This window comes from Lutra lutra, chromosome 3, assembly GCF_902655055.1.
Source record: "Lutra lutra chromosome 3, mLutLut1.2, whole genome shotgun sequence".
Classification (NCBI taxonomy): domain Eukaryota; kingdom Metazoa; phylum Chordata; class Mammalia; order Carnivora; family Mustelidae; genus Lutra; species Lutra lutra.
This window is the reverse complement of record NC_062280.1, coordinates 121,632,720-121,657,442: the sequence shown is the minus strand read 5'-3', so window position 1 is coordinate 121,657,442 and position 24,723 is coordinate 121,632,720. Positions and strand designations below refer to the sequence as shown.

General features: G+C 39.8%; 1 protein-coding gene across 3 annotated transcripts in view; it reads right to left on the bottom strand.

Moving 5' to 3' along the window:
• The window catches only part of TNFRSF19 (TNF receptor superfamily member 19), a 91,881-nt gene extending 67,382 nt beyond the window's left edge, over positions 1-24,499 (bottom strand). The window contains exons 1-3 of one of the 3 annotated variants that reach the window (XM_047722919.1): positions 23,929-24,499; positions 3,786-3,891; positions 2,231-2,341 (exon numbers count right to left, since the gene is read on the bottom strand). In XM_047722919.1, coding sequence (XP_047578875.1) covers positions 2,231-2,341; positions 3,786-3,854 — 180 coding nt within the window. In that variant the 5' untranslated portion in view covers positions 3,855-3,891; positions 23,929-24,499. Of the gene's footprint in view, positions 1-2,230; positions 2,342-3,785; positions 3,892-14,942; positions 15,145-17,047; positions 17,069-23,928 lie in introns of those variants that run through there. The other 2 variants (XM_047722920.1, XM_047722918.1) reach the window with 2 other exon arrangements.
• Positions 24,500-24,723: the final 224 nt, after the last annotated feature.

Below are 24,723 nucleotides of genomic sequence, written 5' to 3'. Positions count from 1 at the left end.
AATTACTACCTAGAGAAAAATAATTCTTCTGGAAATCCACGGAAAAGTGTGAAATAGGAAAACTGTTATCAGATAATCTTAGGTGATGCATTCTTAAAATAAAAAAAATATTAGGGGCAATAGGATATTCATCCTATTTTTTAAATAAAAAAGCTTTCTAAAATAACATTTTTTGATTAAAAAAAAAAGCTTAGCTATAAATACTAACTAAAAAAAGATACTAGAGCTTATAGGACTCTCATCTTCTGACCTGATTCTCCAGAATCAGGCTATATTCTCTAGATCCAAAGTGTGAAGGAGAAGGAGCAGCTTCTTGAAAATTATTTACTCATCTCTCAGAATCTGTGATATATCACTCAGATTTTTACCGAGATTTGGGGAAAGAACTTTTGAGAGGTAGCAACTTCATCGTCTATTTTCCTCTAGGGCATTGTCGCATATTTCACTACTCTGTTCACTGATCCTAGATCTACAAGTCTGCTCTAAAGAATCCTTTTATACCCAACACCACAAAACCTACGTCTGAAAATGCACCTTACCACAATCAGTAGGAGCTGAAAAACACTGGTGAGATGCTATAGCTAACACTCAAGGTAACACAGGGTTTGAAGGTCAGCCAATTTCAATCCAAATGGAAAACTCAGGATACTAAATGGCCCCACTTACTGAACACAACCAACAGAGAAAAGCCACCCACCAGGAATTACTTGCAGAATGCAGAATGCTTTGTTTCCTGCTGTTTGTGGATCATTGATGCAAAAATCTTTTTTTTTTTTTTTAAAGATTTTATTTATTTATTTGACAGAGAGAAATCACAAGTAGGCAGAGAGGCAGGCAGAGAGAGAGAGGAGGAAGCAGGCTTCCCGCTGAGCAGAAAGCCCGATGTGGGGCTCGAACCCAGGACCTGGGATCATGACCTGAGCCGAAGGCAGCGGCTTAACCCACTGAGCCACCCAGGCGCCCCATTGATGCAAAAATCTATGAATGACAAGACTCAACTTTAAATAATGGCAGTCTCTAGGAGAAAAGGACTTCTCTTTTAAAAGTCACTTTAAGTAAAAAGAAAAATCTTTTGTTCCTTTTCTAACAGGCAGACTTTGATGCTTTATTTAGAACAAAATGATATATCCATTATCCACAACAAGTTACATCTTCAAAAGGTCAGAAAATAAAGCAAATGGATGTATAGCTCTGAACACATTCACAAAAAAGAAAGGTCTGAGAATATTCAAGACCCTCAGATATGCCCTCCTAAAACACACCGCTTCTTAACAAATAGTGGGTAAGATGAATATATTTAAAATGCTCCTGGGAATACCATGTGCCCAACATGGCGACTAATAATAGTGCTTGCATTGTCAAAAGAATGCATGTAACCCCGGTTTGGAAAGGTACTGCCACCATGGAGTTTGGTTATGAGAGAGGCTATTCATTTTAAGAGAAGGAAGGTCCAGTAGAAGAAAGTAGCATTAGCATTTTCTCTTATCACTGTTTATTTTTAATTCTTTAGTAGATTCTTATAAATTAATTCAAATACACCTTAATGATCCATTCTTTCGGGGCACCTGGGTGGCTCAGTGGGTTAAAGCCTCTGCCTTCAGCTCAGGTCATGATCCCAGGGTCCTGGCATGGAGACCCACATCAGGCTCTCTGCTAGGCAGGAAGGCTGCTTCCTCCTCTCTCTCTCTCTCTGCCTACTTGTGATCTCTATCTCTTAAATAAATAAATAAAATCTTAAAAAAATAATTCCATTCTTTCAATGAAATATGATAAACATGAATTACACAAAACAACAAATTCTAATTATTAGAACCTACACCTTTTAGCTCAGTAAGACATAATCAAAGGTACTGGGGAGAGAATTGTGTAATCTTTGGCTAAAGTAACATAATGAGCCAAGAATCTTCACTAGCAATGAACTAGTGAAGTACATTCTTTTTTAGCCAAAAAGAATGTACTTTAAAAACCCAGATCTAGGGCGCCTAGGTGGCTCAGTCCGTTAAGTGTCTGCCTTCGGCTCAGCTCATGATCCCAGGGTCCTGGGTCAAGCCCCACATCGGGCTCCCTGCTCAATAAGGAACCTGCTTTCCCCTCTTCCTCTGCCCCTCCCACCTGCTCATGCTCTCTCTCCCTCTCACTCCCTCTCTCAAATAAATAAATAAAATCTTAAAAACAAAAACAAAAGAAAACAAGCACAGATCTGCAACTTCACCACGCATCCGATATTTACCTTAGACAACTCCATGCCTGGCCCACATTGTTTGCAGAGAACACAATTTCCAGACCGATCCCTGAATTCTTGTTGTCGACAGTCTCCTGTTTCACAAATCACTTTACATGTCTGAAAAAAAAGTTTCACAAAACAGTGTTTTTAAAGAAAGTTAATTACATTTTTTTGCAAGAAAGGAACAACATCATCAGTATTTATTATTCACTCTATCAATGAATGTTAGCTTAAATTCAGGGTGAGGCCAATTTAATTTGCATTTTAGGAAGAAAAATGACTTTCTGAATAAGTCAGTGGAGCAAATAAATCAATAAGCCTGATTCTCTTCTGTATTTTCTGAATGAGGGCTCCTTTTCTTTCTTTCTTTCTTTTTTTTTTTTTTTTTAATTCAGGGCTATCTTCTTCTGATACTTTTCTGAGAGTCTAAGGTAGAAAATAACTCAGGACCAGTTCTCTTTTCTAAGTAAGAAGCACTGGGTGAACAACCTATTGGTCTGTAGAATGACTGTTACACCAGGGGCACAGGGAATTGTTTCTGATGATTGTAATAATAAGTAATTATTCAGTACAAACTACCTCCATCTTGAAGCAGGAGTGCCTGTAATGAAGTCCTGCAAACTAACTAAATAATATCAAAGTCTGAACCTCTCCAGCAGGCAGGAGGGAGAAGTCGGGGTGGGGTTCAGGAGTAGAAAAAAATCTGGGGCTAAAGGCCTAATAATCTCTTCCTGCCTCTCTTAACTCCCCTTGACACCCATCCTAAGGAATCTGATTTTATTTACAAGAGGTAGGAGATTCCATTCAGCCACAGAGAGACTGTAATCTCTTTGAGAAAGAAATTCCACTACCTCCATTCTAGATGGTTCATATGGATGTGGAACAGCCTCAGTTGAAAGAAAGGAAAATTTCCCTCCTCTCCTTGACTCTTTCCCCCTCTCTCCCAGACTCCAATGTGACCCCAACTCCTCTTGCTTTGTCTTTCAAGAAGACTTTAGGTACTGTCTCTAATAATTCAGTAATTCACTTTATGTTTGCAGATAATGATCTTATCTCCAGATTAAATAAATTTCAATTCTTATACCTGCATAGATCTTTCGAGTTAAGTTTTCAAACATTAAAATTCTCCATCTGTCTTTAATGCTTTTTGGAACCAAAAAGGATATAAATAACCATATAAAAAGAATAGCTCTTTTAAAAATCGATTCTAATTTCTTCACAACCCATGCAAATCATGGGCTCCAAAAAAGAATGTGGTCTCGTTAGGACCTAGGGTGTGTTATGGAGACATATGCCCATACACCCAAGGGAGCACCATTGTCATGGGGCTCTGAGTAATGGTGTGATTTTTTTTACTTCATCTAAATGTAAATAAAATAATTTCAAACAATTGTTATAAATGTCAAGACTGAGCAACAATCTTTTATTAATGACCTGCAACATCGATAAACTACAATTTGAAAGAAAAATCCAAAAGATGGGATTAGAAATAGAAAATAGATTCGGTGCTACTAAGATGACCCTTCCACCACATTCTTACGAAAGTAAAGACTTGACTCACCAAATAGACCAGTAGAACTGCGATGGTGCGAAATGCTTTCTCTTGTTCCAGGAGCACTTTTAAAGCCATGGCTCTTATTACATGTATTTATTGTTGAAGAAGTTTTCTAAAAGACAAGAAGGTATACTTAACCATGATGATGTTGGTCACTGTGTTCTGTACTCACTCAGAAAGTTTACCATTAACCTATATACTAGAGGTCACACTATTTATGTTTTAAAGGAGATCACTTGGTAAAAGAGACATGGACAAGTAATAGGTAAGCCTTTCACAATGTAGGTTAGGAGACTGGAAGCTCTGTATCCCTACACATATGCAAAACTCCTATGGGCTCTGAACTCCTAGGGTACACCTAACTTTATTTTCTTCTTCTTCTTCTTCTTCTTCTTTTTTTGTTTTTAAAGATCTTACTTTTTAAAGTAATCTCTACACCCAATGCAGGGTTCAAACTCACAACCCGGAGATCAAGAGTGGCATGCTCCCCCAACTGAGCCAGCCAGATGCCCCTACACATGCCTTTATTTTCTACCCAAGTCTCTAGAGTGTTCAACCACTCTACCCAGTAGAGAGTTATATTCGAACAGGGACTGTATAAACCTTCCATGTGGATGCGTTTGGTCAGCGCCAAGAGGTCAAGAATGGTGATAAAATAGCAATGAATATGTGCCAAGCACTACGGGCCAGGGATTCTCCAGCTTATTAATGGACTCATTTACCTTCACAAGTAGATATTATCCTTTTCTATCCTTATCTCCATTTTGGAGATGGGGAAACAGACTCAGAGAGGGCTGAGCCCCTTTTTCAAAACTAACCATGAGAGACTGTGGACTCTGAGAAACGAACTGAGAGTTTTAGAGGGGCAGGAGTTGGGGGGATGGTTGAGCCTGGTGGTCGGTGTTAAGGAGGGAATGGATTACATGGAACACTGGGTGTGGTGCATTAACAATGAAGCTTGGAACACTGAAAAAATAAAACAAAAAAATAAAAAATAAATAAAAAGATACACTAGTAAGAGGCAGAGGAGGATTCACACCCAGGGTGGGTTGGCTCCAGTGTCCCTAGTCGTATATACCCTGTAACACAATCTGCTCTGTTTCATAAAGACATTACACTTGGGTCTTGGGCCTCCAGCTCCACTAAGAACCAGATACAGCTAATGTCTGGCATTTGTGAGTTCTTCCTCCAGCCAGAACAGTCAAAATAATCTGTGAGCAGAAAAATGAGCAATTATTTTAAAACATCTAAAAATTATTTACAAATGATGAACTTGGAGGCATTCACTTTTCAAGAAAAGGTAAACCAAACCTTATCTTTGCGAGAATGACGTAAAATGTGGAAACAAACATGGTTGTCTTTTGTCTTTTTTTTTCAGATCCACACAATGTTCAGAGAAGAGATTAATTTGGGAAAAAAAAAATGGGGGAGGGGGAGACTCAGCTTGTGGCTCCATCTACTCGGTAGAGAAACAAGGGCTCAGTTTCTCTTCAAAGTGGAATCTTCCAAAACTAACAGAGACCAAGAGCAGACAGTGTGACTACTTAGAAAGAAACCAGAGCAGAGAACCAGAACTGTGGGCCAAAGACCTTAAGAAAAACAATAGCAATTAACAACAAAGGAAGCTCGGCTGTCAGGCTGCTGTCTCTCTGTTGGCCAAGCAGCCAGCCCTGGGGTGAGCCTGAACACAGTCTGGAGACAGACAACCCCAGAAGGCTATTCCAGCTGCTTGAATAGCTCCAATTATTGCACAATGAAAAATTACTCTTATGTTTGTTGAATGAATGATCCATTTTGACTGAATTCAAAAGTTTTTTGGCTTTTCCAGCTCCTTGGTCATAGCTTCTTTTGCATATCTCGAAATGACCCAGCCATTACCCAACCAGGCAGCTTCCTGCTTGTGCAGGCACAGGACTGGGATGAGAAGATAAAATTGCATTCCCTGAAAGGTGTGTTTTGGGCTATCTCTTTCTTGACATGGTCCTAATTTTTTAAAATGTGCTGATTTTTTAAAAGAAAAACATAAAATCTGTTGGATTGAGCTAATAGGGAAAAGAGGGTATAAATACCAAAGCATTTACACAAAATATGAGAAAAAAGAGATGGAAAGAGTCAGTGCATACCACAATCAAGCATCTAGTTTGGATGGACCATTACACTGGAACTCTGTACTAATTATTGTGAAGGCACACAAATACTGTAGCATCTTCTTATAAAGGCAATCACTACCATGCACATCAAGTTAGAAGTTATGGCAATATGATTTTGACTTTAGAAGATACACCTGTTTTATGTAAAAAAATAAATAAGTCAAAATACCATCAGCAGTTAGGTTCATATTGGGGAATTCTGGATGAATTTTTTTCCCTCTTCTTCTTAAAAGTTCTTTCTAGTGTAAGTACTTCATTAATAACGAAAACAAACAAACAAATGTGTCTTGTTCTTGGAGCAAAAAGGCAAATTACATAGTCCTCCTTGAAAAGTCTATAAATTATGGGGCACCTGGGTGGCTCAGATAATTAAGCAGATATCTGCCTTCGCTCAGGTCATGATCTCCAGGATTGTGGGATAGAGCCCCATGTCGGGTACCCTGTTCAGGTGGGGTGTCTGCTTCTTCCTCTCCCTCTCCCCCTGTTTGTGCTCTCTCTCTCTCTCTCAAATGAATAAGTAAAAATAAAAAAGAAGGTCTATAAATTAAAAGCAGTCATGAGATAAAAACCACAAAAACACTATTACAAGAAAAAAGAAAATTGAAGTACTATGATTTTTGCATCAGAAGGAGATTTCTTTTAGATGATAGGGCACAAAAATCCTGAACGGAACTATATCCTATGTGCTGACTTGTCTTATTCTCTCAACACAAAATGCTAAGTTGAATAGTTTGAGTGGGTTTATCTTGGCAAATTACCCTTGAAAGTCCTTAGCCTGGCACCTGTCCTCTTTATAACCTCACCGGCTAGCGTCCCCCACCCTTGTTGTCCCTGGTCACTGCTCTCACACCCATCCAGCGCTGCCATAGCCCAATGCCCACATTTCTCCTGAACACCTGTGGTCTTGCCCCCTTGCACAGACTGTAACCTTGGTCTGAGAGCCTTTCTCACTAAACCCCTCCAAGAAACTACTCAGTTTTCACTCTGCCGAGATGGTGTTCACGACTAAGAACACTAAAGCGATTTGCTTCCCATGGCCTTATCGGCCTTTCTGCATTCACGCACAGCATCAATCACATGGCATAGCAATTATGATTACTGGTATACCAGTTTTACTCACCAGACTGTATGTTCCTTTAAAATAAGGACACCACCATATTACTCTTTGTATTCCCAGTGTGTAGCTTAGTACCTGGCTCATATAGGCACATAAAAGTTTGCTGAATTAATTAAGTGAATAAAGATGCACATAACAATAAAGAGTATATTGTGGAAAACAAGTGACATTTGGTTGCACATAACTGACTTAAGTCTTCTGTAGTGAATAAGAATAAATATTCTATCTCAGATATGTCCTATTACCATGTCATATCTATAAGGCATTAAGTGCACTGGACTAGAAGACAGGATTGAATGATACGGTGATGTATTTTTTAAAAATCCTAATACACTTTTTTAAAGATGTGAGTTTTTGTTTTAAAAGATTTTATCCATTTATTTGATAGACAGAGATCACAAGTAGGCAGAGAAGCAGACAGAGAGAAAGAGGGGGAAAGCAGACTCCCCGCTGAGCAGAAAGCCTGATGCGGGGCTCGATCCCAGGACTCTGGGATCATGACCTGAACCAAAGGCAGAGGCTTTAACCCACTGAGCCACCCAGGCACCCCAAAATGTGAGTTTTTAACAGGAGATTTCTTACTCTGGAGCTAGAGATAAAAAATGCACCACTGGAATATGTCACTTCTCTTTCCTGTGACTTCTCTCCTAGCCTGGGTTTTTTATACCAAGAGGCTGGGAAAGAATTTAGCCTGGGTAGATTGTCCTGACAGCAGCTGGGATGATCTCAAGTCCAAGTTCAAATACTTTTCTGCATGTAAACCGAGTATGGGTAAAAAGAGCCTGGCTCTTTGGGGAAACTCTCAGGGGAAATGGTGACAAGAATACCTGGGTTTTCAGCCCCATTTCTTAGCAAGTTCACTCTGAAACTACACATCTGTTGAGATAAAGATAGACCCTATCTCACAATGCTGGTGTGAGGATTACCTGAGATAATGTACATCAAGCACTTAGCCCAATGCCTGGAACACTTAACGGATGACTGGGGCCGATGTGGTTCCTGTGGCAGTTGCACTGAGAATGCCACCTACTGGCGTGTGACCTTGGCCAAGTGACTTAACCTAGTCTCAGTTTCCTCATCTCTACATTGGGCATAGTGATAATATCTGCTTTCTGAAATTGCTGTGAGGAATTGGTGAGTTTAATAGCACTTACAAAGCACGGCTAACAGGGTGAACTGATCCAAACTGTTTCTGGTACATAATCAGTGCTACATAAGTGCTGGCGATAATTATTATTGTAGTTAATGACATTGGTACTGAAAATCAAATGATCCAATGTATGTGATGGTCTTTGAAGACTGTAACTTGTCAGACCAACAGGAGACATTACTCAGACGGTCACAGTCCAGTGGCCACTAACATTTTAAGACCTCTGGACCTACTGGTATGCAGAAAACATTAAAGATGAAGAATCCATTCAAAGATGAAGAATCCATTCAAAGCCAGAACTGAGCATTTTTATGTTGAGTACTACGTTAAGGCTTTATTAAAAAAAAAAAAAGTATAATTTTTTCTTTACTAGCACACTCTAGATATTTATTTCTATCCCATTTGAGAGAACACTGAGGGTCAAAGGACATGTAATAGAAACGGTGAAAACCAAATAAAATCCACGTCTAGTAACTCCAAAATGGGGTGCTCAGGCACTCCGCAAGGTTGACTTAGGGTCGTATCATCCTAGGCTGCAGCATCCAATGGCCCATGGCACAGGAAGACGACGGGAACAAAAATGATCGACAGAAGCAAAACTACATTACAAAATAATATATTTAGTGATTTATCCATTTATTCAACACACTTTGATTAAGTGGTTATTAGGTCCTTGGAAGGAGGCAGTATCGAGCAGGGCAGGGCGCTACAAAGGTGTACTTCCGAGTAGCTCACAGCTTAGCCGGGGCAGTAGCATCTCCTTGAGTACAGCCCAGCAAGCGGGTATTTAGAAACAACAATTTAGCTGGCGGGGTGTTATACATGTGACCTTGCATTTCCTGGAAGAAAATGAAATAACCTTGTGAAATGCTTCGGTATTCATAAAAAGAAGAAAACTTTCATGAAATAACAAGTGTGTAAGCAATAATATTTAAAATAAAAATAAGAAAATAAAAGGGTATTTATTGAAATTGCTTTTTAACTTCTGAGGATTCAGGATTTGGCCCAGATAGAAAAATGTTTTTATATGCTTCAGCATTCTGTTTATTTGGAGATGACTTATCAACCATGAGACACAAGACATACAGATTATTGGGATTATGGGTTTTCACAGTTTGCCAAAAAAAAAAAAAAAAAAATCCGGACCAGATATCATTTACTAGCAATCCAGCAACCATTTTTTGCAGCACGTGTGCAAGAGAAACTGGCTCTAGCCAAGCAGTGAGGAAAAGGAAAAGGAAAGGAAAGGGAAGGAAAGGAAAGGAAAGAAAAGGACTCCTGTCTTCTAGGAGTTTGGAACTTCCGCCTCACTGACTGCTTTTCCACGGTATCAAACGGAGTGACAGTCTTGGGAGAAAGAGGCAAGCAAAAAAGAAGACACAGGAGCCGGAAGCGTGGAGCTGGCAAACATTCTGTTCAGCTGCACAGAAAGTGGCTGCTTATCAAATCAAGCTGCTCAGTCTGCTCATTTGAATGACTGGTAATGAATATGAGTGTCCTGACTGGCCAGCCTCTAGAGGGGATAAATCCAACAGGTGCTGAAATGCCCTCCCCTTCTGCTTCCTTGTGGAAATCATGAAACCCTGTGCTGGTGTGTCAACAGAAAGGATGCGGGGTCTTAGGCAGCCCTTCCCAGGAGCCCCCTAGGGAGGAGCAGCTGTAGGCACCACCTTTTATTGGCTGGGCAGACCACTGGATCCCAAACCACAGTGGTTGTTTCAACCTACAGTGTATCTAATTGCTGCCCCCTCTTTTGCCTTGGGACCTACCTATATGTACTGTGACTGACTACATCTACCATGCCTGCCGCACAATCTGTCCATGTTCTTCTGGGATCTTCCTAAATCTCGCATGACACTTGTCCTTTGTGTTTCCATTGCACCCTGGGCTCATCTCTACCTTGCAGCATAATTACCTAGTTACTTCACTCTACTTGCTGACCATGTGTTGCATTATTTTCTTCAGTCACTGCAGTGGTTAATTTTTAAAAATACGTTTTCAATATAAAATTAAATAATTTTCCTGAAAAATTAGAAAAATCTGGTTCCACATGTAGGCAACATGAGTTAGAGCTGAGCATCGGTTGTCACTTACACAGAACAAGTACTTTCTATTGTCCTAGTCTCCACCATTCCCTTAGGACACACTGAGCTCCCTCCCTTCACTCCAGCACCAACCAACCAATTATGGTTTGAGGACTCAATGACAAGAATAGTGATTTTATTCTAGAACTGTAGCTCACCCACAATATTCATTGAATGAATGAAGAACTTCACTAATTAGGGATGATATTTTAGCTCTTAGGATTGTTATAAGGGCTAAAGCAATATATGTGAAAAATATGTGCAACTATAACTTGAGATTGAAATATAAATTAGTAAACTGAACAATTCAGTTCAGGACACCACTTCTTGAATACAGTGCTATAATATTAACAAAGCTCACTCGAGAATCTGTTATTTATTTTTCTAATTTTAACAATTCAGTAACCTACCTTCCTTCCTCCCTTCCTTTTTTTTTTTTTTTTTTGTAAGTAGGCTACACACCCAGCATGGAGCCCAACAGAGGGCTTGAACTTACAACCCTGAGATCAAGACCTGAGCTGCAATCAAGAGTTGGTTTCTTAACGGACTGAGTCACCCAAGCACCCCCAATTCAGTAACCTTTCTGAGAATGATCTTTATTTTTTATCTTACAAATGACCAAAATAGATAAATTTCAGAATAATTCAAATAATCTGGATAGTTTTTCCAGAATAAATGAATTTCTTTATTTTTTCATCCTTTAAAGTTATTTGATTTATTATCTAACATACAGCGTATGCAATACATAACAGTTTTCATCTCATAAAACTGTATCACCATTATGTAATAAAGCTACATTCAACTCATATATTTTTACAATATGCAATAAACTGAAATATTTTTTTTTAAAATCAATATTAAAGTAAACTGGCAGGCTTACAATTTATAAAATCAGCATTGAAATAAAGCCAATGCTATACATACAGTCTTTTACATTTTAATGGTGGAACATAATCATGAATGGCTTAGAAATAATGTCAGTGCCATACGCTGAGAGAATAAAAAATCAGTTAGAAATTTAGGGTACAGCTATTTCCAAACAGGACAACAAGCCCTGGCCTCTAGCCTGCCTCTATCTTAGCCTTCAATTTCATTATGTTCTGAAAATCATTCCTCCTACATCATAGAGCTGGCAGCCTCTTTTGTAGCCTAGGAAGCTCACAAAGGCATGCGGTAATAAGCACATACATATTGTTGTTGGCTGGGGAATGAGAAAGATTTCCCTTTTTCAAATCATGAAATATTTTCTACTAAAAAACTCAACAAGCTTTACAATGTTCTGTTGCCAAACACAATATCTTCAATTACCCCAAAGTTCAAAAACATTAGGGATCACTCACTGTCAGGCTTCTCTCTCTCTCTCTCTCTCTCTCTCTCTCTATATATATATATATATATATTTTTTTTTTTTTCCCCTAAACAGATCTTAACATAGGATAGGGTTTTTGGAGACTAATTCTTTTTGTTTCTCTGAGTTGTAGACTCTATCATCCTTGTGTTCAGAAAATCACTGTCAGTATTCTCAAAATGTAGCATATTGTAACCCAGGCAATTCATAAATCTCCCCCCCATTCATAAATGTTTCTCTATCTCAAAATACAAGTAGGACAACTGTAGCATCAAGGACTGCGGGGACCTCTAATGCCGACACAGTGTATCTTAAGAGATCTGTGCATAACCATTTCTAAAACACAGCTGTTTCAATTTTTATTTTAGAAGTCTGGATCAAATCCAAAACCTCTCTTTGAAACATCTGAAGTGCTCTTTTCCAGTGTAAGTAGTGTCCATTCCTTCAGATCTCCTCATATTAGATCTATCCAAGTCCACTGAAGAGCAGCTACATAATATTTAATCTTTAGATATACAAGTTCCTTTGTTTTATCTAATTGCTGAGGGGTCCTTGTTCTCTTTTTAAAACCCAGGTTTTAAAACTTCAGTGTAAAATGTACATATTCTGTGAGGGGTGGATTAAAAGATAGCCCAATACTGTTTAAACATCTTACTTTTAAATGTAAACATTTTAGCTGGATAAAATAGGATGAATGAACTCACTGCTTAACCCGTAAATCATGAAAAGAAATTGTGTTCATACTGCTTTACTGTTCTTTTTTCTTCAGCTAGAAAGTTACTTTAAAAAGGCAATGAACATTTAATAATCAGCTGCCATGAGATGAATGTACTTCACTGTTGAACTGTCCTGGCTCTCTTATCACATAAGCAGCTGTCTATTTATTTGGAGTGTACATTTATTCAAGGTGGGTATTCTCATTCAACCTGTGGTGAACATAGATAGGGCATGTTAGCCTTTTCCCGCATTTGAAATGCTTGACTTTAAATACTGACTCGTCAGATTTAAAAGGACTTGCTTTTTCTTCCTACATTCAAGATGCCCGAAGTTTTTTTGTTTGTGTTATATTAATGTCTGAATAATGGAAATAGTCGCAGGGGGTTGGGTTAAGCTTCAGTTCAAAGATCTAAATAGGTGAAAAAGGAGAATCAAATTCTCACTTATGTTTCAAAAGTCTCCAACATGCCCTCGAGTCATGTACTAGAGCTATAACTGGTAAATTAAACTAACATATTAAGGACAGCATATGACAATTACATGTCTCCATTCATTTTCTATTCATATGTGTGTGCAGGTAAGCGTAAACTAAAACTGATGATCATCTGAGGTAAAAAAAAATTCATTTTCTGTTGTTTTGAAAAGCCTCTTATAGCTACTTATATACTAGCAGTGCTCATTATTCAAGTTTCTAGATAGGAAAGGTACTTTACCACTGCAACTTCAAGTACGTAAAAAGTCTTCACATGTTCTTAACCTCAAATTCAAGATGCAGCCTGGGGTTCAGAGTCAAAAGACACTCTCATCAAAGGGCAAATAACTTCCATCAACATCCCAGAAAATACTAACACTTACTAAGGAAAAAATTCTCAAGTCAATAAAGTCATGTGGTCTCAGTAATAACATAGATGTCATAAGACAGTTTCATGGATTTAAAAAATAAAGAACATACAGAGCTCATGACAACATTCTATGTACTGATGTCAAGGTAATATTTTCGCAATGAAATTGCATGTCTGTGTTTTGTAGTATTTTCAGAATGACTTGATAAATATCACCCAAAGATACATTCTTTTTAAGTACCCACATTTCTGTGAGTAATAATTAATGTCAAACACTTTCTTCCATAGTGGGACTCAATTCTCACCCCCTCTAAGTTACTGATCTTTAAATCAGAGAGTAAAGAGTGCTTGAAATATTTGTAAACTACATGAAAGTAGCTTTGGCAAAAATGCCTAAGGTAAAACTGCACAACAGAGAACATATTGAGTAAATCCTGAACTAATGCAATATAATCCTCCCTTTTGAAGAGAAGTATCTGATCATGAAATAACAGCATATTAAAATCTTCTGTTTGCATTAAGTCATGTTTAACAATAACTGTTTCCTGTTTATGTGAAGAAATTGTCTTCTAGTAAAGGAAAACCCTCAATGGAGTAAAAAATCACACCTTCATAAATATTTTCAGTTAGTTGTTTCAAGAATTACTGAACAAGTCTTATGGTTTTGTTTGCAAATTGAGTCCTTTTATAAAAATGCAAAATGTGGGGCGCCTGGGTGGCTCAGTGGGTTAAAGCCTCTGCCTTCGGCTCAGGTCATGATTCCAGGGTCCTGGAATTGAGCCCCGCATCGGGCTCTCTGCTCAGTGGGGAGCCTGCTTCCTCCTCTCTCTCTCTCTGCCTGCCTTTCTTGCAATCTCTGCCTGTCAAATAAATAATAAATAATCTTTAAAAAAAACTTAAAAAAATAAATAAAATAAAAATGCAAAATGTGACAGGATATCCTAAATGTGTTTGATGAATAGTTGGCTACCATCAAAACAGATCATCCTTGAATTTTAATCCTTCCAAATTTCATCTTCAAGAGTATATTAGTAAATTTCTATTCCATGAAATGGCATCAGAACCTAGACAAGGACTGTAAGCACTGACCTTTCTCTCAAATGTATTACATGCTCTACCCATCACTGTATTAACAGATAGTGCTGATACCTGCGAAACGTTATTTTTCCACGGAATGCTCTGTTTATGGACTACTTATAAGCCCTGGGAGCGTTCTCATTGCACCTCCCCAGCCACAGTGGGTAGGCGGTCCAGGCCTGCACACGGTTCCTCCGGAGCAGCGGGAGTCCCCGTAGGGACCCCGAGCAGCTGCGAGGTGCCCAGCACAGACCCTGCAGCGCCACCATTCCGGGTCCGGGTTAAGCCTCACACAGATTTATTTACATACTCACGGACCTTTGGTTTTCTATTTACAAGATCCCTGCCTGGAAAGACGAAGTCCCGTCACTCCCATCGTGGACTGAGACCGGGAGGCTTTCACCCTCCCGCGTCGCTCCCGCCGTGGCTTCCTTGGTTCCAGCATCTCCGGTGCCTTCTCCCCAGGCAAGACCTCCTGCCCTGGCTGTCACCCCTGCCCCGGGGGTCGCCTTCTCCCGGTTCGGCCCGTCCTCCCCCTCTCCTCTTCACTGGAGCAGCCCTCGCCAGCGACCCTCCCGTTCGGCAGCCGCGTCTTCCCGGGCTGCCATTCCACGGGGAATCCACCCGGGGCGAGGACTAGGGACCTCCGCGCAGCCCCTGGCCGAGCCGGGCACCTACCTTCTCTGTCACCTGGGACGCTCCGCCGCCCGCGCTCCCCGTCCTAACCTTCAGGTCCAAGCCGGACTCGCTGCCAAAGGAGCGCACGAAGAAGGCCGGGTGCAGCGTACCCGGAGGGCTGTTGGGTCCGGGGTCCTCTCACCGCCAGCACCGGAGCGCTTCCCGGCGCCGCGGGCTCAGCGCTCCTCGGTAGCCCGGCAACGGCCGCCGCCTCCCGCGCCCCGCCCACCAAGGGCCCCGCCCACTTCTGGTCCCGCCCCCGGCGCTGGGCGCCTCGGCTCGGCTCCGCCGGGCTTTCCCTGCAGAGATCTGAGGCGCAGGTGGCGCGCCCCCTGCGGCTGCGGGAGCTGGTGAATGAGTCCCGCAGGCCTACAAGGGCCACAGGGTTGGGGCGGGGGGGAACGAAGAAATGGGAAAACCAAGATCAGCAAGCGCTTGGCTATGTTAGGAGAACTGCCTGCAGCGAAGGGAGATCCTTCCTTTCCACCCTGGACGTATTTTTCCCAGGACTTTTGTACCTTTCCTTTGCCTGATTACATTCTACCCAGCACCGGCTTTTGCGTAGGTGGAAAAGCACACCCCCCCCGCGCCCCGAAAACGATGTGGCACGTTTACTCTGGCTGATCAAAAACATCAATAACCTTCTCATTCATTCATTGATGTATTTTTTTTCCTGCAGATACTCAATCAAGGCACACAACCCCTCCCCCCACCCCAGGACAAAAACCTCTAGTGGTCATTGAAGGTGAATCTTTGTACGAGCCAGTGTCCACCTCTTCCACACCAGCACTAGCCCAATCCAACCCATAGGGTCGCTCAATATGCTCAAAGTCCTGGCCATGCGGGGGAGCACAGAGTCCAGGCTCCATACCTCTACAATTGCTTTGTGCAAAGTGTTGAAACTTACAAACTTTAGTTTGTGCATTTATGAAATGGAGCTAACGGTGCCCAGTTTGCAGATTTGTTGGAAGGAGTAAAAGAATCATATGTATAAAAAAAATATTTTTTAGCAGTAGAATGCTATAGAAATGTAAGCAATTATTGTTTCAACTGTCCAGTGAGTAAACCAAAGGCTAAATTTCCTTCCACACAGGATACTGTGCATGACTCTGGTACAAAGAGGCACCCACTTTTTGTGTGTTGGTTTTGTTTTCCTGACACAACTGCACCACTCTTTGGATGGAACGATAGCCTATGTTTCCTTACCATACCTCAAAGCCCAGAGTAGCTCCTCAATAAATATTTGTTGAATGAATAAATGAATGAGTAAGTTGTTCTAATTAATTTCTGATAGCCAGTCTTGTGATCTTGAGAACACCATAGTGATAGACCAGGTTCTTGTGAAACACACGTTAAAAGTATGATCCTTTCCAAGTGTCACACCTCAAGGATATCTACTTCAAATCTAACCCAGCCAGAACATAAACCTCAATAACAATTTCTTTATAAACAATTTACAAATACTATGCACTATCTTATTTGAACCTCGAGGTAAGTCTCCCATCCTTAGATTGAGAGGTGGTTTAACACCATCCATGGTTGAGTTCAATTTGCTCTCTGATGAAAAGAGGGAGGGAGAGGTGAGGTGGGTAGGTGGGACTTCCCATCAACTTTATCAAACCATTCCCTCAGGCAAAACCCACTCTCTTTGAGAGGAGTTCTGACAAGTACAGCTTTCTCCACCCTGCTGAATGTCCCCCCAATACTTGGGCAGTTCTAGCCTAGCATCAGGGGCTGCTGCCCAGCTAGCCTGTTCCTTCATTAAAGCACACACAGAGGAGTCTGCCACATCAAACGGGAAAGAGGAAGAGAGTTTCCCTAGCCCATCTCTGCTGTCCCCTAGTACTACCACATGTTCTGCACTAACATGTTTGTCATTATATTGAAGTTACCTGTTCATCTGAGCTCCTTTCCTCACCTAGACTTCAATCATCTGAAGGCACATCTTATTTTCTTGCAATCTCAGAGTCTAGGACATAGAGCACTCAGTGTCTTTGTTAAGCTGGATTATTTTTTCTTCCTTTGTAAGGTGTCACTACACTCACCCTTTCTTCCCCTCTTTCTCTTGGTCCCACTACTTCCACCATGGTACAGGCACCCCCTACCTTTCACCTGAATAGTGCCACAGTTGGCTAATCTTTCTCCTTGCTGGTCTGTCCAGCAGTCCTTCTTTCTCTGGCCTTTCATCACTGGTACTGGCCAATAAAAAGATTTATAAGAGGCGCCTCATCGTAAAGAATGGCTTTCATACTCTTTAAATTAGCATTCAAAGACTGCCCTGGTTGGGCTCCGCCCACATTTTTAGTCTTATCTTTCTCTCCTCTAGACCACACACTTTATATTCTGGCCAAACTGGTCTGCATGCCTGGCCTCAAATGTGCCCTGAACTTCCCCTTCCCTTTGCTTTCTGAACTTATTCTCCGTACTCACCTATTTCCCTTACTGTGCTGACTCCTTACTTACTTACCTTATTCCTATTTCAAAACCAGCTCAAAAGTCACAACTCTCATGGGCCCATCCAAGATTTGTGGACTTCTTACTACCATGATAGCACTTGCCACACCTCCCTCGTGTCCTAAGTGTCTGTGACTTAGCTTTCTTCCCTAAGGAGTTAAAAATTCTTTCAGAAAAAGGGTATATTTTGTTCAAACTTGTATTTCTGATAATATCAAACATCCAAGCAAATGTTCAATAAATGTTTTCTCAGTGGAATTTAATCTGCCAGCTCAGGAAATACCTCTTTGATTTCAGCCAAGGGCTCTTTTATTCCCTGGCCTCCTTTTGTACTTAGAGACAGTAAGACATTATTTGGTCCATTAGTTCTTGCATCATTTCTTGTGTATTTGATTGATCTGCCTGGTTAGCCTATTGGTTGGCTACAGAGAGAGAGACATTATTTTTAACATACATGGACCCGTACATCAGATTATCTGGTCTCAGATGCCAATTTGCCATTCACTAGTTGCATATCCTTGGAAAAGGAACTTAACCTTCAATTTCCACTTTTTTTTTCATCTGTGAAATGTGTTGTTTCTTTGGTGGTTATTAAATAAAATAAAGCATTTAAAGCACTTAGCACTATGCCTGGTACATAGTTAATGCTCACTAAATGGCAGCCATTATTAGCAGGAGGACATCTTCTATAGGGCACCCAATGCCTAGCATCAGTAAATAGATGACCATTGAAATGATATTTGACAATGGGGGCAAAGAGCATTGAACCCCTGCACTCTGGTTATTGTATGCATCTTATTCTCTAAAAAAGAGCATGGTTAAGTTAAATAAATATTCCCCACTTTACCACACTCATTCAGGTACTCTCTTCCAGTATCTGAATGAGAACCCAGAGCCACAACTGAGTGTCAGCAGAAGTACAAAAAGAACATCAATGTGATTCCTGTGCCCAATCAGAATGAGGCTGATGCTAAGAATCAGGGCTGCAAGCATTCTTCTCCCTTTAAAACACCAAATATCAGTAACGGGTTAAAATTTTTTTAGGAAAAGCCAAATTGTCATGAGGATCTTCATAGTACTGTTGTTTTTAAGATTATGTTAAGGGCTGGTTTCCAGAAGCCAGTTTTAGCACTATCTAGGCTGATACAAAGTGTATTTGTTTAGGATATTCACCAGCTCCCCCAAATTGAACTAACTGACTTCTTCTAAAAATAGTTTCAGTGGTGCCTGGGTGGTTCAGTTGGTTAGGCAACTGCCTTCGGCTCTGGTCATGATCCCAGGGTCCTAGGATCAAGCCCTGTGTCAGGCAGGGAGCCTGCTTCTCCCTCTCCCTCTCCCTGCTACTCTGCCTGCTTGTGCTCTTTCTCTGTCAAATAAATAAAATTTAAAAAAATAAATAAATAAAAATACTTTCAATGATAAGTCATCAGCTCAGTAGAAGCAAAGTTCAAGGAAAATTGTTTGACTTTCTAATCATTTCTAGTGTAAATCACTATTCCTTGGGAAATGTAACACAATGCAAGCTAAGCGAGAATACTGAATTCTGTCAGTTCACAGTGCCTGACGCAAGGTAGGTACTCATTAAAATTTGTTGAATGAACTAATAAATGTGAATGAACATCTCAAAGATTAATCAGGTTTGTCAAATATAGTTAAGAAAATAAGGGGAAAAATAATCAAGATGCTATCCCAACACCCACTGTGACCAATTCTAGACTATCATTGTAGGGTTGGGCCCAGACATTGAATGACTCGCTCAAGGTCACACACTAAGTTAATAATAAAGCTGGAATAATCCAAGCTCCCTAATCTTAATAAAATCTTACTATACCACTAGTGCATAAACCAATATACATGAAAAGGCCAAAGGGTTTATTTATTTAGTTTATGTAATGTCAAACTTCTGACATTTATAGAACAAAGTTGTTATAAGTTATAGCACTTGCTATATGATCTTCATGAGTTTATGACACCCCCATTAGCTAGACTTTTCATGTTTCTAATGGGAAAAGAAATGGACCCTTGACTTCCCTCCTCTCTTTCCTATAAATATGGCAGACTTCTCTGTGTGTGCCTTAATGAAGGAACAGCTTAGCTGGGCAGCACCCCCTGTTGCTAGGCTAGGGCTGCCCAAGTACTGGGGACATTTAAGAGGATGGAGAAAGCTGTACTTGTCAGAACACCTCTTGCAGCGAGTGGTTTATGTGAAGGAATGGTTTGATAAAGTCGATGGAAAGCTCTACCTCCCCACCTCACCTCTCCCTCCTCCTTTTCTTTTTTTTTTTTTTTCAAGATTTTTTACTTATTTGTCAGAGAGAGAGGGAGAGAGAGCGAGCACAGGCAGACAGAATGGCAGGCAGAGGCAGAGGGAGAAGCAGGCTCCCCGCCAAGCAAGGAGCCCGATGTGGGACTCGATCCCAGGACGCTGGGATCATGACCTGAGCCGAAGGCAGCTGCTTAACCAACTGAGCCACCCAGGCGTCCCTCCCTCCTCCTTTTCATCAAAGAACAGATTGAACTCACCAAGGATGGTGTTGAACCACCTCTCAATCTAAGGATGGGAGACTTGATAAGTTCTGAGGGGTCATTCCAGCAAGTGGGTGGGTTGAGGAACAACCCCAGAGCCAAAGCTGAATGCCTTATAATGGTAGAGGGGAAATTAAGCACAGTTACCAAGGAGCCTCCTTCTGCCCTCCTTTTCATTGCCCATTTGTGTAGATTGAGCTTACACAATTATAAAGATCATTCTTTCAAGGGGCACCAAATTATTAATTTTTTCAGGATGCGTTGGTCTGACTCTGCCATCATAGAGAAGAGAGTCTGACCAAGCCAATGTCTAATGCTTGAGTTCTGTCTAGTTGTGAAGCAGAAGAAGAATAATTTCTGTCTTGAGATCCTTTATAGCTATAGATTCTAGGCTAGGTGATGGAGAACTCTATAAAAATTTCTAATAACTCTCAAAAAATATATCAAAAGAAAGAAAAAATACAGAACCCTCTTTTTGGTCAAAATTTTGGTTCTAATGTTTTGCTAACAGTCGAGTTGGGCTCTATATAATTCTTGTAATGGAAAAAATTAACTACCCACCCCTAGAACAAAAGAACCCAAGATTTGAAATCAGATGTAGTCTAGTGCTGCCACTTAATTAGCTTCGTGATCTTGCATATGGTGTTTAACTTCTCTGAGACTCACTTTTCTCATCTGTATAATGGGAATGCAAACAGTGATTGTAAATTTAAATGAGATCATGTTTTAAGAAACATGGTGAGAGTTCCTGACATACAAATACTCAGTAAGCATTAGTGAATTAATTAATTATTAGTGAGTTCATAAATATTAGTGAATGTTACCAAATAATAATCTGTAAAGCTTCAGATGAAACTTTTATGAGGACGATAAGACACGAGGGACAGCTATTTGGTCTCAAGAACAACATCTATGTTCAAAATTTATAGTCCATAAATAAATCAAATTATTTCACAAGAAATCCCCCCGCCCTGGGAAAAGAGAAACAAAAGAAAACAAATCCCAAATCTAAACTAAATGATCAAATTCCTAAGCATGAAAATTTTTTTCACCCCAGGAAAAAAAAGTTAATGGAACTCTTAACATGATCAAATGTAGTATGGAACACATATCATGTAAGAACCATATTAAATTTGTGAAGTGAAATCTCACAAAAATCCCACTGGGAATCTCCCTCAATGAATAACAACTTTTAATTAACTATTAGACTTCTCTGGGACCCTATTGACATCTTCTAAGAAAATATGTATTCCTTGAAAACACACAAAGATGGCCTAGATAATGCCAAACTTGTATATACATGTATACCCAGGCAGAAACACACAAAGTTCTGTATTATGTTGCATTGATACATTAATTTTTGGTAAAAAAAATTATTTTAAATGTTCTGGTACATTATATGTAACAGTAATTGTGTTCAGACTGCTTAGAGATACAGAAGCAAAAGGAACAGTTGGAAAATAACCAGACTAATCCAGTTAACTGACATATCTACTGTGGAAACGAAAAAATATATATATTTTATATATATATATACACTCCAGTAGGAACTGGCCACCTTTATCTTTTGAACTGATATTGTTCCCTGTTCAGCTACACAGTGCTTTGGTTTCATTGTTCAGTTTTTAGAAAATAGATTATGTGCGGTGAACAAGAAAGAACATTAGATCAGGACTTGAAAAACCAGCTATGTGACCTTGGTTCAGGTAGTCAAGTTAACTTTTCTCTAATCTCAGTTTTCTCATCTGTAAAATGGCTCTAAAAATTCTACCCAGCTTCTTTCATAATGGTAGAGTCAACTCCCTCCTTTCACACACGAGAAAAGCGAGTAGTGAAGTGACTTTCTTAAGGTCACATAGCGACTCTGTGACAGAATCAGGACTAGAAATAAAAGTCTTTTGAAGACTTGGACCTTCTACAGTAACAAAGCTACCATTGAAGCAATCGATAGGAGAGTGCTTTGAAAAATGTGACATAAAGGTTTCCTTCATGGAAGTATTATGGAGTATAGCAACTTAAGTCACAATCAAGATCATCATGAGGCAATTAATTAAGAAATGCTTTTTGAGGCTGTACCTGTACATTCAGTAATAGCCATCTTTCTTTTAAAATCAAATACAATCTGTTTCATTTCTCAACCAAGACAGAAGAAGTAAAGAATTAACTGAATTAATTCAGACACTGAAGTGGATTTTCAAGGACTTGACTTGCCCAAGCTCGTTTTCTACAAAGCTTAAATTAATCAGATAATTGCTAATTCTCCCTTTTGTTTTGTGCTGAGGAGAGTGTGTAGCTGTTAAAATGAACCTAGTAGCAGAATAAACAATCATTTACAATTTTCATAAGTCCCAAATCTAAACTAAGTGATCAAATTCCTAAGCATGTTGTTTCTTCAGGCATCTTCTCCCCTCATTACTTTAAAAACTTAATTTTCTTTATTGAAATGTGCACATTAATACTGCTTTTGTGATTTAAAGAGGATTTTTTAAGCAAACAAATGAAAGAATCAACCTAAACTGATACCTCAGGATATTTTGAACATGCTTTGTTACACTGTCAGTAGAACAAAAATTAAATGCCTCTCCTGGCATGACTAAAAACTACAGTTAAATCTTTTAGATTAAATTCTTACTGACACATTTCTAAAATATAGTCACCTTGGAACGGTTTTAAATAATCTCCACTTAACAGCTATCAAAGTTTTAAAATTAAGCAAACAGTGCTAATTACCCTCCTTCTAATATCTGGAGGAAAGCTTATAATGTAATTAAATTAATTGGCTCTGAAAAATTAATTACATTTGAAATGAGGCTCATTAGACCTTTCCTTTTTCATCAGAATTTCAGACTAAAGGATAACTAGTCTTATCACTTATAATTTCTTTGTGGTTCAGTTAGCATAAAATAGACCATTGTGATGATAATTATTCTACCCAAATAAACTTAAGATTAGAACATTAAAGTGAACTAATGTGAACACGGAGCTCTTACTTTTCCACTGTATTGAATTCTTGCATCTCAGTGTAAAGATTTGTGTGTGTGTGATCATTGAGTCGACAAAAAAAAAAAAAAGAAAGAAAGAAAGAAAGAAAGAAAAAAGAAAAACCCAAACGGTGAACTTTCAAATTCCGCACCATGATATATATTTTGGTTTTGCCGAGTAGAGTATAAACTAAAATGAAAATGTGACTAAAAACTATATGTAGCATAGTAACTATTGATTACTCAGATAGTTTTCATGAACAGTTGGCAAATTTTAACTTACAACAGCTGTCACTATAAATTTAAAGTAAATGTTAATTTAGGAACACTAACGTCGGGAATGTTCCTGTAAATAAGGCTTGTGCTATTCCCAAAGGTTACAGAAAAATCACTAGCGAATTTTTTTAACCAAACTTGGCACAACTTTACGCTCCCTGTTTTAAAATTCTTCAGTTTTACACATAAAAGGCTTTAATCATACTTGAATGCCTTTTCAGTCATTCCCTTGAGGATGCAAACTGCATAAGGAAATGTATTTGATAGGTTTACATCTTGGAGGTGGGAGAATAAATAAACTAAAGGAACAGTATTGCCAGCGATGCACTATACTCTTTATATAAGAAAACAAGGAAAGCATTGGCAGCCAGTAAAGTTCCACTGTCTGTTTACTAAATAAAGTAACCTGTAAATACTTAGAGCAATTATAGCTTACAGATCTCGGGCTCTGAAGGCGGGTTGTGTGCTAAAGTTAGCACTCAGCTTTCTCCTGCTTGAACAACTCATTTCCAAGTACAATTTGCATGACAGATTGCAAACCCTCTTGTATGAACTATTCAAATGGCTTTGAGAATCATATTTCCTCTGACACATGCATACAACATCATGCAGCAGTTGAGTAGAGAAATGCCTGCTTTTAATTGATTAAACCCGTCTTTTTCTTAGAACACACGGGAAAAGTGAAGTGAAAGCTCCACAAAACATAAAATGCTGTACCTGCAACGTGCTGAACTCTTTCCAGTACTCACCCTTTCCGCAACTTAGTTTCTCGTTGGCAGCGCTTCTATGCCAAATGCTTCCACCGTCCCAAAAATGAATGTCAGCACAAGCCCAGACGAAACTTCAAATCCAGGAAAATAAAATTAACCATGCAGATCAAAGGCAGAGGAGCAGGGAGATGAAATGCCCGTAATCTGATCGGTGATCAGTTGCAGAACATCAAAGGCAGAGCTGAGTTTATATATATGCACGGATATCAAGAAAGTTCGCTTTCGGCAGGTAGTCACCCTCCCGCCTCCTAGTCGGCAAATTCTTTTGTTTAACACGGATCACGTTGTTTTCCTCTCTCTCTCTCTCTCTTTTTTTCCTCTTCCCCTTTGCAACCAGGCAATACCGGTGGCTATCCCAAGCCTGGGCTGAGTGGCTGGATCTGTAGCTTTTTCGGTTCCCAAGCTGTGTTGTGGATTGTGTGTTGGAAGCTTTGCCTAGTGCCAGCGGGTTCTGCTTTATCCCTTTCATCTCGCTGAACTGCAGATCCCATGACATCATTCAGCGCCGTGGGACTGGTAGGAGAACTATAATTCAGCCTGTGGGGGAGTACAGCTCCAGAGAAGCCAGAGTCTGCCTGATTTCTAATCACGTTAGGCTATTGTGCCTCATGCAGTACAGTTTCTGTTATCTGTTTCCCAGTTGGAAAAGACAGCGATTGCTGGAGCGTGATAAGATCCCAGATCCATCTGGGTTCCAAATGACAGCATTTAATTGCCTCTTCGTTGATAAGAATCACAATTTTTCACAAAGACTGGGTGTCATATATTCAGAGT